At 39.8% G+C, this 13,584-nt stretch overlaps 2 protein-coding genes across 3 annotated transcripts; one reads left to right on the top strand and one right to left on the bottom strand.

Annotated features, from left to right (window-relative positions):
* Positions 1-38: 38 nt before the first annotated feature.
* Positions 39-8,838, top strand: ap1s3b (adaptor related protein complex 1 subunit sigma 3b). 2 transcript variants are annotated; one of them, XM_038278124.1, is made up of 6 exons: positions 39-192; positions 4,084-4,262; positions 4,402-4,510; positions 7,209-7,346; positions 8,058-8,119; positions 8,291-8,838. In XM_038278124.1, the coding sequence occupies exons 1-5, from the start codon at positions 190-192 to the stop codon at positions 8,097-8,099; spliced, it is 471 nt and encodes a 156-aa protein (XP_038134052.1). In that variant the 5' UTR covers positions 39-189; the 3' UTR covers positions 8,100-8,119; positions 8,291-8,838. The 2 variants fall into 2 exon arrangements, with proteins under 2 accessions (XP_038134052.1, XP_038134063.1); XM_038278135.1 differs by lacking the exon at positions 8,058-8,119 and having other exon boundaries at positions 8,291-8,328.
* A 68-nt stretch (positions 8,839-8,906) lies between these two features.
* scg2b (secretogranin II b) lies at positions 8,907-12,049 on the bottom strand. Its single transcript, XM_038278093.1, has 2 exons — positions 11,924-12,049; positions 8,907-11,452 (listed from the first exon to the last, which is right to left on the bottom strand). Exon 2 carries the CDS (start codon positions 11,432-11,434, stop codon positions 9,683-9,685), a length of 1,752 nt encoding a protein of 583 aa, XP_038134021.1. The 5' UTR covers positions 11,435-11,452; positions 11,924-12,049; the 3' UTR covers positions 8,907-9,682.
* Between the last annotated feature and the right edge of the window lie 1,535 nt (positions 12,050-13,584).

Genomic DNA, 13,584 nt, shown 5'->3' with positions numbered 1-13,584 from the left:
CTGTGACGAAGCTGTCCCCTTGAGGCCAGGGGGCGGAGCTAGACTAACCCTTTTTTTTTTCTAACTGGCTGCACTTTGCGGAGGGCAGATATGAACTCATTCGGACCGTGTGACCCTTGTGAGGGTTAAAGTGTCTATTTTCTTCTGTTTTTTTCGTTGTTTTTTTTTTTGTCTTTTCGGAGCGTCAAAATGGTAAGTATTTTTAATGGTGGCTGCCATTAGCCGTAAAGAGCCTTCTGGCTGCTCACCTGTATCACCTGGCAGCAGGTGGCTGACACTGGAGCTCACTTCCTGGAACGAGCTGTTGCTTATTTTAGTCAGGTTTCAAACAAACAAACAAACAAAAAAACAGTAATGGAAGTAATTTGTTTTCATTGGGACTATTTTATGGGTTTACGTCTAGTTTTAAAAACAGTTGAAAGTGCGCTGTTGGTCTCTATTTTCTGCTGGTTCAATCCGTAAAACAGGTTTCGTCACTTTGCTCCAGGTGTCCTGCCCTTATGGCAGTTTAATGCTTTACATATTAATTTCCCTGTTCAGGTCTGCAGATAGCCACAAAGATACTTCTTTTGTATGCTTGGTGTTGAAGTGTTTGGCTCTAGGTTTAGAAAAGTGGTAATATTATTACTTATTGTTACAGTAAGGAAATCTGCTGCCTGAATAAATACTGGAAATACTGGTATGTCCTCTTATTCAGGTCCTTTGGTAATTGGTCATTGTTCAGTTTTCTGTTTAATGTATGAGATGTTTTTGGTGGGTTAAAAAAACAAACAGAATCGAGATTGTTTGTTTGAGGCTCTAAGATTTTTTATCCACCGGAAGATGATTAGGGCCACTGAAAAAACAAAAAAGTTAACTTATTTTAAAATTTTATTTCAGTATAATTTGAGAAAAAAGTCAGAATTTTGAGATTAAAATAAGAATTCTGAGAAAAGAAGTCAGAATTCTGCCTTTTTATCTCAGAATTCTGACTTGAGAGACAAGAGAGCTAGTGTAGTCTCTAAAACAGACATGACTACAGCTTGATGCTAACATGTTTGTTGGCTGTCAGAATTCTGAGAAAAAAAGTCAGAATTCTGAGATATACTTTATCTCAGAATTCTGACTTTTTTTCTCAGATTTCTGACTACACAGAATTCTGACATTAAAGTCAGAATTCTGACCTTTTTCCCATATCAAACTGAAACAATATTTAAAAATCAGTTAACTTTTTAATTTTTTAGTGGCCCTCTTCCATAGATATCTTTTAAAAATTGTCCACTTTAAATGGTTTGCTTGTTTTGTTTTCAACAACATTAATATCAATCCATTACCTAATAATGCATCAACTAAATTAATAGTATGTGCTTTGATTTACTCTCAAATGATTGACTTTTTGCTAATCAATTAATCTGTCTTTTGTATTTTGATAAATAATTTAATAGCAAAACGTTCCTCAGAAAGAGTTTTTTTTTTTTTTTTATAGAATTCAGACCAGGTGAAAGTAAACCTTTTCCATTAGAGGAGTTCTGGGTAGAGCATATTCACAGACCAAAATTATGATTTTATTTTAAAGGCTAAATATTTTTACAATGTTTGCTCCAAGTCGGTTGCTCTGTCAGCTAAAGGCATGTTTTAGAATCTCTGTACTTCAGTTAACGATTAATCCTTTATTGTATTAGTTGATGATTATTTCAAAAATGAAATATGCTTGATCTGATTTTTTTCCCCACCCTAATAGTTTTATTAATTTGACTGCTCATTTACTCAACTTTTTTATTTCTTAAAATATTTTTCTGTTGCTATAGACTAATGCCTTTATGGCATCCCACAAAAATTAAGTAAAAAAAAAAATGAGTCTTCCGATTTTAAAGTGTAAAATTTGTTTTTCTTTATTTATTAAATATTTTTTTCTAAGGAATTGAGAAGTTTTTTCAAAGTCAAAACTGATGATCTTGAAGTGGAAAAACATTGAGTGCCCTTCACAAGTGAAAAAAAAAGCAAAACAAATTCTACTGCGTGTCGTCTCTATAGATACCGATCATACATTGTGTTTGTTCTGCTGGGAATCCCAGCAGCCCTCTAATCCCCCATTTATCATAGTCTCACTTGAAGTACACCCATACCTTAGGCCTGTTCAACCTTTAAAAATGTTTTAAAAAATAACCTTTTAAGAACCATGTTATTATAGTTTCATCATCCTTACAACATCATTTTAAAAGTGTTTCTCAGACAATGACAGGTGCTGAACGTAGCTGACATGAGGGAGAGACCATGCGAGAGTCGCTAACTACAGCCAGGGAGCCCCTCTAAACAACAGCTGATCTTCTGTTGAAAAATTCAATAATTATAATTTGAAATTTGCTAAAATTATTTGTGGATTCTTAATATTAGAATCGCCTAAGCTTAAAAGGAAGGGCTATTTAACCGGTTACCCTGAAAACCACAAATGGAGCGGGAAAAAAAAAGATTATATAGTGATTAAAGAACCAGTACAAACACAAGCAACAGAATTAATTTGTAGATCAGCTAGTAACATCAAATTATGACGATCAATACATTCCTTTGAATAGTTGTGCTTTTATTCATTTTATTTAAATCTTGAAAACTTTAATTTGATATTTTGTTTATTTTTTTATGTTTATGTTCTGACATTTCCATTTGGTGTGGTAGTTGACCGTCCTTTGGAGGTCACCCATAGCAGCAGCTTATTTTGCTAATGTCTTGGGCTTTTCTGTTTAATGACTAAAGTGATTATAGATTAAATGTTTTCTAACAAAAACATGCTTTTATTTCGGTGGGTGAATGTCAACATGTCCAAATATGAAAGCCTGGTTTCTAACTGAACAAGGCTTAAGCAAATTTCTCTTTGTAGAAAGTTTGTCTCAAAGCTGTGCCAGGATGGGTAGTCAGCTATACAAATTTATAGGGAAATGGCTTAATCCATCAGAGATTGCGAGAAAAAGAAAACAATTATTTATTGCTGACCAAACTCTGTCGGCCGCATCGAGGACCAAGGCCTTCATACATGGGTCTTGTTCACTAACCACTGCGCCATCAAAGCACACCCCAAAACTAAACTATGTTTATGATGTTTTGTGTATAAAGCAGCATGTTTCATTTGAGCAACATGTTGAAGAGTCCTGACTTAAAGATGACTCAGAATCTGTGGGAGAGGCTAAAGATAAGGGTGACTTCTAGGAGGAGACTTAAAGTTAATCATCAAATAATATGTTAAACCTGTACAAAGTTGGTAACTGATTATACGAAGGGTTTAATAGCTACAGGCAGGGTGCCCTGGTTCCCCAGTACCCCCACTTCCTGCTTCCATGAGGAAGTGGGGGTACTTCAAAAATTGAGTTCAAAATTTTGGTTGTGTGACAACTCATATTTATATATATTAAAATATCCTAACAGATCCAATAACAAGGTCAGGGTCATGTCTTTCTGTGGTTCTGAATTACACCTTGGCCTTCAATCAGCTGCATTTTAGTAAATAGGAGATCTAACAAGAACTAGGACATGTTTTGATCTGTTCAAGGGATCAATGCAAGTTAACTGAAATGTTTACACTGCCTTAAGAGATTGGTAAAATCTTATGTGAAGTATTTAACAACAAAAACGCTAATCAAATAGAATTAAATAAAACCCGTTCTCTCTTATTTGTAAGGTATCAGTATCTGAATTGGAACAATCCAAATCAGTCAATGCCTACTGCGGGTTAGAGAATACAGTTTGTGACAATGTATCAAAATCAGCCACTGCTGTTTATAATTAACAGTCATGTAACTACATTAGAAAGGGATATAAATTGAAATTTATTGATCTCACAATGGAGAAATTAACTCTCTGCATTTAACCCATCCCCTCTGGGGAGCAGTGAGCTGCTACTGCACCCAGTAAGCAGTGTGTGGGTTATGGGTCTTGCTCAGAGAGCCAGAGTAGAGGCTTTGGGGATCAAGCCGGGTAACTTTCTCAGAGCACAAGCGCACTGCTCTCTAACTACTAGGTCAACACTCCCCTACAATTATTATTAACAATTTGCTTCACGTAGTCATTCAGACATAACTAATTTTTTTCTGCTGATCGGGTCTGTGTTTTTAGATGCGCTTCCTGCTGCTTTTCAGTCGCCAAGGGCGTCTGCGTCTACAGAAATGGTTCACAGCTATGTCAGAACGTGAGAGGAAGAAGATTATAAGGGAGATGACCACCATGGTCCTGGCGAGGCCAGCACGTACCTGCAACTTCCTTCAGTGGAAAGACCTGAAGATTGTTTACAAGAGGCGAGTCATTCTCATACATGTCTGCTGAAGTAGCTTAAACTAATGAATATGGATCATTTCATCATATCCCTTAAATAGTTACAGTAAATTGTGCAATATTTGCCTCATCATCGGCACATGTTCTTTGTTCTCTTATTAGGTATGCAAGCTTGTATTTCTGTCTGGGCGTAGATGACGGAGAGAATGAGCTGTTGGCCCTGGAGGTTATTCACCGCTATGTCGAGCTGCTGGACAAATACTTTGGCAATGTATTTCACTCTACTTTTATTTTTCCATTTCCAAGTTTCCATTAAGGAGGATATACAGTGTCAGCTACATTTAAAAGCATTCCTTAATTTGTTTTTCCAGTAGAATATTTCACAAGGTTGGAGTCTGCAGAGAGGACAATGCTAAAAATAAACCTTTACTCCTCATGTTTTATAGGTGTATGATCATTGATATACATTCAGTGAAAAGTATTACACATTTATGTTTTTATTGTGACTACCAGACAGGATTAGTTTACTTTCAGATGTTTAAGTCTGAAGGTGGATGGAATGAAGGACCTTTGGAAACAGCGCTGCACTGTGGATGCCACAGTTGCTAAAGGAGCTTCTCAGAGCTCCCTTAGTGTCATGGGGGGGATGAAAGATGTTGTCTATAATGAATGTCGGCTATGCTTTACATATCCTATTCTCAACCACCCTTAGCTCCGGAGGCTGGTCCAGGCCAGAGTTACTTTACCTAAGCAACCTGTTCAGTTTCTCTCTGTCCAGCTTGGTGTCATACATCAAACAGGCCTACAGCGTAATGACTACAGATTCCACCACAGTTTGATAAGCTGTAACAGTGTCCTCATCAGACGGAGATCACTGAGACCCTTCTTATGCAGGGTCAGTGTACATGGAGCATTGCAGGTTTTTGCTCCTCCACAGTCTCAACGTCCAAATCATGGTTGTTCACTGGGGATGTTGGGGTCTGTTACCATTTTCTTTGATGGTTTAATGTATAACTGGCAACTTCACACCAGATGTAATCTCAGTCATTTTCCTCTGATAAATAGTCTACAATGGCTGTATCATCACTTCTAGACATTGCAGTTTTCTGTTTTGTTTGAGATGTAGAAGGTGAAAATGGGAGAGGAGAGAACTGTTCCTTGAGGGGCTCATGTGTTGCATACCATGACATTAAACACACTATGTCTTGAAGGCTTACATAAATTTGATCATTTCTCACCCCTTCAGCATGATATCAAATTTGGAAGCGGCATGGGATCAAGGCATGGATTCCTCTTAAAGCTGTAGGACAGGTACCTTGCAAGCAAGATGAATCGTTGAGATTTTATAAAATTGACTTTCTCTTGAAAATTCAGCTTTCCAGAAGCCAACAGACGCATTAGCCTCGATGCAGAAATGTTTTGGATCAATGAAATGTGGTCACGTGTATAACAACTCGTCGACCAGATGCGGAAGGCTGAATCTAAACAAAGATGGCTGCTCCGATTTTAGCAGGAATACCCTCTATTTCATTTTGAAAAAAGGACATAATTTCTGCCATTATTGTTGGGAATGATGTTAGCACTCTCCTCCTGACTGAATTTGGTAAGAGTGTTATTTATCGGTTAACTCCGCTAGTTGTGAAACAAATCAAGAATGTGATTCATCACAACTACTGCGGTGAGGCATGTGCCACCTAATTTATTGAATCAGCTCGAAGATTTTACTGAATGTCCCTCCATTATGTGAATACTTTCTACAGACGGCTTTCCAAGTGGTTACCGTTTAGAATTCAAATTTAACTATTTTATTGAATTTCGTTTATTTGTATAGGGCCAATTCTCAACATGTCATCTAAAAGAACTTGACAGAGTCAGATTGGTTCAAAGTTTTCTATCTAAAGAAAACCATTGACTCGACAACAATTTCTCACACCAAACATGCTTGTAGTGACAGTGGAGAGGAAAACTCTCGTATAACAGAAAGAAACCTCCAGCAGAACCAGGCTCATTGTGAGCGGCCATGTGCCGAGTCGACTGCGGTTCAAGCAGACAGAAGCAAAGATGCTAAAGGTAACTGTCAGCCAGCTCCACTGTTGGCCCCATCTAGGAAACATAGTCAGGCAGATGAGCTCCGAGCCAGCTCCCATGTCAGAGGATGAAAGGGAGCATATACAGTGAGTCATAGTAATGGAAACAGAACTACAGTGAAAACAGGTCAAGCTCCAACATCAAAAACAAAGGTGTTGACGGTAGCACAGAGGTGTTGGCAGCAGCACAACTGATATTTCTCTCCAGGATGGTGTCACAGCCAAGCAGGAACAGACCAAGTGAAGCTACTATGATGAGATAAGGCAGATATAGCATAGCGTTAGAAGTTGAACTAACAAATACTTCAGAATGGGAGAATAGAGATAGAATGATGAAATAGGGGCCCCTATGTCCTCCAGCAGTCTAAGCCTATAGCAGCATAACTGTAGAAATAGTTCAGGACAACATGAGCAACTTTAACTATAAGCTTTGTCAAAAAGAAAAGTTTTAGTCTAGCCTTAAAAGTAGACAATATGTCTACCTTGCTGACTAAAACTGGTAGTTGGTTCCACAGGAAAGAAGCCTGATATCTAAAACTACACGTATCAATCTGGCTTATGCCAGGTTACAAGGACCGTATTCATCTTCCGACTAAAGTTAAAGACCCCTGTTCTAGATGTATCCTTTTCACATTTTATTTAAAATAGGGGATCATTGCTAAGCCTCAGCAGAACCCGATTCCCTGCTGAAGAGGTGATTCTATATGTTTTATGAGGTTTTTTTTTGTTGTTGGAGCAGGGGAGTGTCTTGAAAATTCAGGAAAGTGGATGCAAAAAATAATGTGGCTGACACTGTATCAGTTATCAGAATCACTCCATGTGTTATGCACAGTAGGCTATCTGGTTTGATAACCACAGTAACGGCATCATTTGCTCTTTTAGGTGTGCGAGTTGGACATTATCTTTAACTTTGAGAAAGCCTATTTTATCCTGGATGAGTTTTTAATGGGGGGAGAGATACAGGAAACGTCTAAACAGATTGTGAACCGCGCCATTGAATCCTCAGACATGTTACAAGAGGTAAGATGGATGAGAACCCACACAGACACACACCCTACAATAACACATTCATACCAAAACTTTTTTTATTTTTGATGCTATGTGAGCATGTAACATCTGTTGCATGCCTCAGTGTTTTTAAGGCATTAGATAAACATTTTTAGAAATTCATCCAATGTTGTTGTGTGTGTGTTTGAGTGTGTGCTTTTTTTAAGTTGTGGTTGTGGGGTATCCAAATATACAAAATTGGGTGATTTCTCTCAGCAACACTTCCTCTAAATTCTACTTGAGAGTATAAGTTGAGTGAATGTAGTGCAGTTAGTTTTTTGGTATTGAGTTCAATTAATCGTGGTGCAGCTTAGTCCCTAATGTGTCTTTGCCTGCGTCATAGCTTACAGATTTGTGGATGTTAGAGGTTCCTCCTGTTTAATGGATTTCTGCTTGTGCTACTCTCTGTCCTACCCCTCCTTTCCACTTGGCATATCTGCCTCTTCCTGTACCATTGCGAGCGAGGGGCAGATTTTGCTGGAATGTGGAGTGAACTTTAGTGTTTGCCTAATGCTTCCCGCTCCCACCCCTTTCTCTGCACTCATGGCTCTGTGTGATACGGTTATAGCGTAACTGGGTGTGTTCTCCTGTACTTTTGAGTAGGGCTGACTAACACTTCTGATCTAGAGTTGGATTATGTTCAGTCGAACCTCCCTATATTCATTTTGACTATTATCACTTCAGGATGACCACAGTGAGTGGTATGAGGTGGAGCTGTTTGGATGACCTTGAATATGGACAGACAGGTTAGATGCTCTGCTTGTGCTAGTTAACCTGCTGTGTGTTGGCACTATAATGCAGGTGATGTGTGGGTGTGTGCCTGTGAATATTAATTACATGTATTATTTTGTATGTTTGTTATTCTAAAAAAAAAAAGGCTGATATTCTCTTGTCATTTTTGTTTTGCTTTTTTTTAGACTATGGAGGAATACATGAGCAAACCTGCATTTTAACTCAAGGAAAAGGAAGATATTAACATGGTGGAGGACTCCACAGACTGCATGTACTGTAAATGGGTCATGAAGTTTCTAGAAATTAGTTTGCTTTAATTTTTCTTCTTCTAAATTTAACTTTTTAATGGTCAGGAGTGTGTCTGTTATTTATATTGAAATTAATTGATATTGCATTAGAGGATGATGGGGTTTGGTTCTATTTCCTTTTTCTTTTTATAATCATTTGTTTTTCATTGGTACTAAAATGACTTGTTATGCATACTGTAAGACAGTTACCATCTAAAGAAACTGTTATTAAAAACTTGATACTTATATCTTCAAATTACACAACATTATTTTTTCTCAACTGTTAAATACCTAGTTATCACATATTTCTTGCTATTTTTAATCTATAATCCTTACAATGTTTAAGATTATTGGCTGGTGTGTTGATCAGCTGTTTTTGTCCGTTTTTACAGTGCACATTTTATGAATAAAATGTATATTTTGATATAAAAAAATGTTTTTCTTCATGTGATCTCTTAATACTCTTGTTTGTTTTTGTCTGTTTATCAATAAGGCAACACAACTCACCAAGAAGAAAAATAATACATCTGATGCTTTATTCATCTGTGATCGATCACACGTTGTTGAACATGTACAAAATGGTTTAAAAATGAGCATAAGTAGCACAACCACTATTAGGCCAACAACACAGAGCTTTGCAGTATGACAGGGTTAGAAGGCAGGCGACAGTCTGATATTTAGACTTAGAATTACTCCATAACATGAAATCTAACCCTGAATATGTCTAGAGTCACAAAACGCGCCCTCAGCCCTGACCGTAATTACTCTAGAGTAAACCATGACTTTTTCAAGGCCCATTCAGATTCATACCTAATAATTTACACATATATTCACATATGTTAAATAGTTCTACATAGATGAAAATAAGCCTTTTTTTTTATACCTTTACTCTGTTGGTTAAAGTAGAGGGCATTTGCAAACACCATAAATGTAAACAAACTTAACATCACACAGGTTTATTTAATCTGATCTGATTGTAGTTGTTCTTTAGGCTTACTGAGAGCTCACATCTTCCTGATGAGATGTTGACCTCATTGGATGCACCTTTAAGTTTATGGTGTCAATAGAATATCTCTAGGATGTCTTTGCAGCAAGTAGGGACAGTCATTAATAAAATTATATTTTACTTCTAGTTGCTATATATTTATATATATATAATTTTCATTAGAGTGATTATTAATAACAGCTAAAATTCATATAATAAAAATGTGTAAACTAGATCACGTCCACCAAACGTTATTTCTGAGACAGTAGAAATACTAAATATTCATAATAACTGGTCTTGCAGGTTTACATCCCGGCAGCTTTTTTCTCGCGGCGCTTTTCCTCCTCCTCTCTTTCGTTGGTTTCCGGAGCGGAGGTTTGGGCCGTGGCCTCCTCCTCCTTTCCGCGCACCTCCGCCTCCTCCTCCTCCTCTGTTGGCTCCTCCGTTTCCCGCTTGGCCACCGGCCGTGCCTCGGTCTCCGCTTGCTCCATGTAGTCCTTCATGGCTCGCTCGTACAGCTCGTAGGGAAACTGTCCCTGCAGCTGCGCCTGGGTGTCCCGCTTGGTGATGGTGTTCGGGTATTCTGTGAGAATCTTGGCCGCGAGGTAGGTGGTCACCTCGTCTTCTACGTCTCCGTCGTCATCGTCATCATCGGCCTGGCGCTTCAGCGGCATCTTGTTGAGCTCCGACAGGAACAGGTTCTCCCTGCGTCCGGAGGGTGGCGGGATTTTAACCGGCACCGCGACAGGGCTGGACGCCGCTGAGACCCTGTCTGAGGATGAGGGGGTCTTCATTGGTCTTTGCACAACTGGGTACTCGTTGCTGATGGTCTCCACCCCGATGATGTCCAGAAAGTCCTCTCTGTCCATGTCCTCGGGGGCGGGCTTGCTCTTCAGCGGCAGCCTGCGGCTGAAGTACCTGATCTTGGGGGTCTGTCCGGCAGTGTAGCGGTTTAAGGTCTGCGGGTCACGGTGGAGCTTCCTGAGCTCCTCTGTGAGCAGCATGTCGATTAGATCCTGTGGAGGAACGTGGAGCTTGAGGGAAAGCTCCAGCAGCTCCTTCACTGTCCGGGGATCTAAGATGGAGGGGCGGATCAGCCTCTTCCTCTGATCGCCGGTCTGATCCCTCTTCTGGGTCTGATCGCTCATCTCCAGGACCTTCAACAGGTAGTAATCTACCAGTTTAGTGTCATCATCAGCATCCTCCTGGTTTTGGTTGGCTCTGCGCTGCATCTCCTCCTGCTCCGATTCCTCATTCTCGTTCAGCGTCCTGTCCATCTCTTCGTGGCTCCTGTTCACCATCTCCTCGGTCTCCTCTCTCTCTTCCATGGGGACCCACTCCTCTCCTCCAGCTACATCCTGGCTAAACCCGTCTTCTCCCTCATCATCGTCATCCCCGAAAACGCCTCTTTTCTGCCCGGGGACTGCCACCATCCTCCCCAGCTCATCGAAGATGGATCTCAGGTTGGCCAGGCTCTGAGGGGTGTACTGCTCGTCTAGGTCTTCTGTTGCGCGCTTGGCTGCGTCTGTGTTCTCCTCGTCTTCAAACATCAGCGGATACTTCTTGTGGGGTCTGGGGAAATTACCATAGTCTGCCGGCGCGCTCTCTGGCGCTTCAGTGTCTTTGGTGCGGTGTCTGTGCGCTCGGCGGTCGCTCCTAGGATCTTTCCCGGCTTGATCCTGGAGAGTCTTCAGCATCGCCTTCATCAGCTGTCCAGCGGATATGTCCGGGCCCTGCATGCCAGGGTTAGACTGACGGTCCCCGGGAACTTCATCCTGGTGCGAGGCGAGCTGAAGCAGAATCTTGAATTTTTCTACTTCATCGTAATCCACGGGCTCAGGTCGGCCCCCGTTTCTCTGCTTCAGGTTCTCGATATACTCCAGGGCTTTGATCATATCGGAGCTGGGGGAAAAGGCACCCGGCTGGCCCTCGCTCTCACCGCCCCGGAGCCTGTAGTGGCGGGGGAGGGACGCCGCCTGCACGGCGTATCCATGAAGAAGGAAGGCGAGCAGCACCACGGCTCCGCCGGTGGGCAACTTGTGGTAGAAATGCAGCATTATAGGCAAATTTATTACCTGTAAAGCGAGTTCAGAACAGGTTTAGGAGTCAAATAGTCAGGGATGCAGTATTTTACCAAACAAAATAAGCGTAATTAGAAACAAAGCCGGTGTGTTTTGATCAAGCGTTTGTATTCACAGGGAGGTTCTCTCCTCAAATTGAATGTGATGCTGAGTGCGTTACATTTCCATCACTGGATGAGTCACTCCCTGCGTTGTTACGGGCAACCTCAGCATTACGTTTACATCTGTTACTACCCTATATATTCTAATCGAAAACGCTTTTAAAACGTTTTAAAAGCATATAGGACTGAGAAAAAAAAAACGTGTTTTAAACAGTCATTTTTAATGAATTTTAATCTATTGACTGACCTGACTGGAAAAGCGCAAACAAAGAACTATCGAGCGTCACATCTACGGAAAGTATGTTTAAATAGAAATAAAATATAATCATAAAAAAGATGAAACACGTAAACAAAGTTTTGTTACCTTTGGTAATAAAGCTCAGACAGCAGCGAGGGTGTATAGCATCTCCTCAGGAACGGTGCTGATTCGCTTCTGTTTTCAGCACTTGGACAGCTCCTCCTGTTATATGAGGCACCACCTGACCAGCACGTCATCAAACAACACACGTAAAAGCTGCTCCTAAAAAGTCTTTATAAATGATTCAGGTTTATGATATGGCATACTAACGAGTCTGCTGTATTAAAAATAGAGCCCGTGTGCTGTTTGCAGCCCTGCGCCTTTCTGTAGATGCTGTAGTTCATTGGAAATATATTTAATTATCAGGAGTATAGTGCATTGCTTTGTCTTGTTCTAAAAAGGATACTATTTGTGTAAGTATTTGAACTTCGTGGTATTTAAAAACTATAATCATACAAATTCAGCTTTTACTCACTAGAAATAGAACTGTGGTCATTGAATGTTTACTTTAATCTTAACTTTAGTATTAATCTTATTTAACTGAATTATATGCTGTTTTCTGCATACACTGTGTTTGGAATCCTTGCTGTTTTTCACATTGAATTATTTCCTTATATCACCATTTTGTTAGAACAGAGTATTTTTACATGGTTAGTTTTACTGTTATGGTAACATTTATTTTAGTTTAATTTGAATCTCAGGCTATCGTCGAGGCATTTTAAGAGTTAACTTCTCCAACGATGACTCACATGCTCAAGCACCGCTGAGCTGCTGTCGCAGTTCAGCAGCCCTTCATCCCCCTCCTCTCTGCGCTGATGGTGATAAACACCCTCCTGTCTGCTGGGGGGCAAAAACCCGACATTCCGCAGGTCTGCAAGATAAAGGGGCCACAGCATGCCAGCTGCCAAATAAAGGTCAGGGATGGGCGGTGACATGGCTTATGGAGAGATCAGAAGCTATAATCAACATCTCTTTGGTTTCATATATTCTAGTCAATATCTGTGAAGATGACTAAAACAAAGCATTACCATCCTCGCTGTCTGTAGATTCAGTTGCCAACACAATATTGTAGTGCAACACTAAAGGGGTTTACAATAATAACAACAATAACACTACAAAAAAATAAAAATAAAAGTTTGGGTTGACAAGTAAAACATTGTGCTTGATTTCTTAATCGAACTTCCTTTTGCAATTAAAGATTATTTTTTCATAATGTTTTGATTTGCAGTGCATTTGCATTTCCTCGGAAGTGGCTGACGTCATTCCTGAATGGATTGTTGATTGCAAGATAGAAAGCCAATGGGATTGCTATTTATTGTGGTGCTGATATTTATAATGCTATACGCTAACAATGTATTTCACTTTGATGCATTCTAACGGTTAAGACACATAAATTGAAGCTGTACATTAACATGTGAGTAGCAGCTTTAAAACCTGCTATGTATTTCCCCACAAAGGCGTTAAGACTAAACCTCTGACACCACTATGAGATGTGTTTTATCATCAGCTGCCTTTTCTTAATTTTCATTTATGTGGATTCAAAATGTCTCAATCTGCAGTTCTAGATATGAATAATTCTAATTTTGAGATTTTATGATCCAATGATACCAAAATGTAATCAATGCTTGGCAAAAAACATTTAATCATTGAAGCAATGGGATTCTATTTAAAATAGATAAAAAAAAAGTTTAGGAAGTAAAGTTGATGATGTTTCTAGTCTTAATGGG

Source organism: Cyprinodon tularosa, unplaced genomic scaffold (genome assembly GCF_016077235.1).
Source record: "Cyprinodon tularosa strain WSP-4 unplaced genomic scaffold, ASM1607723v1 ctg1012, whole genome shotgun sequence".
NCBI lineage: Eukaryota > Metazoa > Chordata > Actinopteri > Cyprinodontiformes > Cyprinodontidae > Cyprinodon > Cyprinodon tularosa.
This window is presented reverse-complemented; position numbering and strand designations above follow the sequence as displayed.

Coding starts and splice junctions, on each gene's coding strand:
- ap1s3b (XM_038278124.1), top strand. Junction 4,263..4,401: donor CTGAAGATTGTTTACAAGAG/GCGAGTCATTCT, acceptor TTCTCTTATTAG/GTATGCAAGCTTGTATTTCT. Junction 4,511..7,208: donor TGGACAAATACTTTGGCAAT/GTATTTCACTCT, acceptor TTGCTCTTTTAG/GTGTGCGAGTTGGACATTAT.
- scg2b (XM_038278093.1), bottom strand. CDS start 11,434: ATGCTGCATTTCTACCACAAGTTGCCCACCGGCGGAGCCGTGGTGCTG.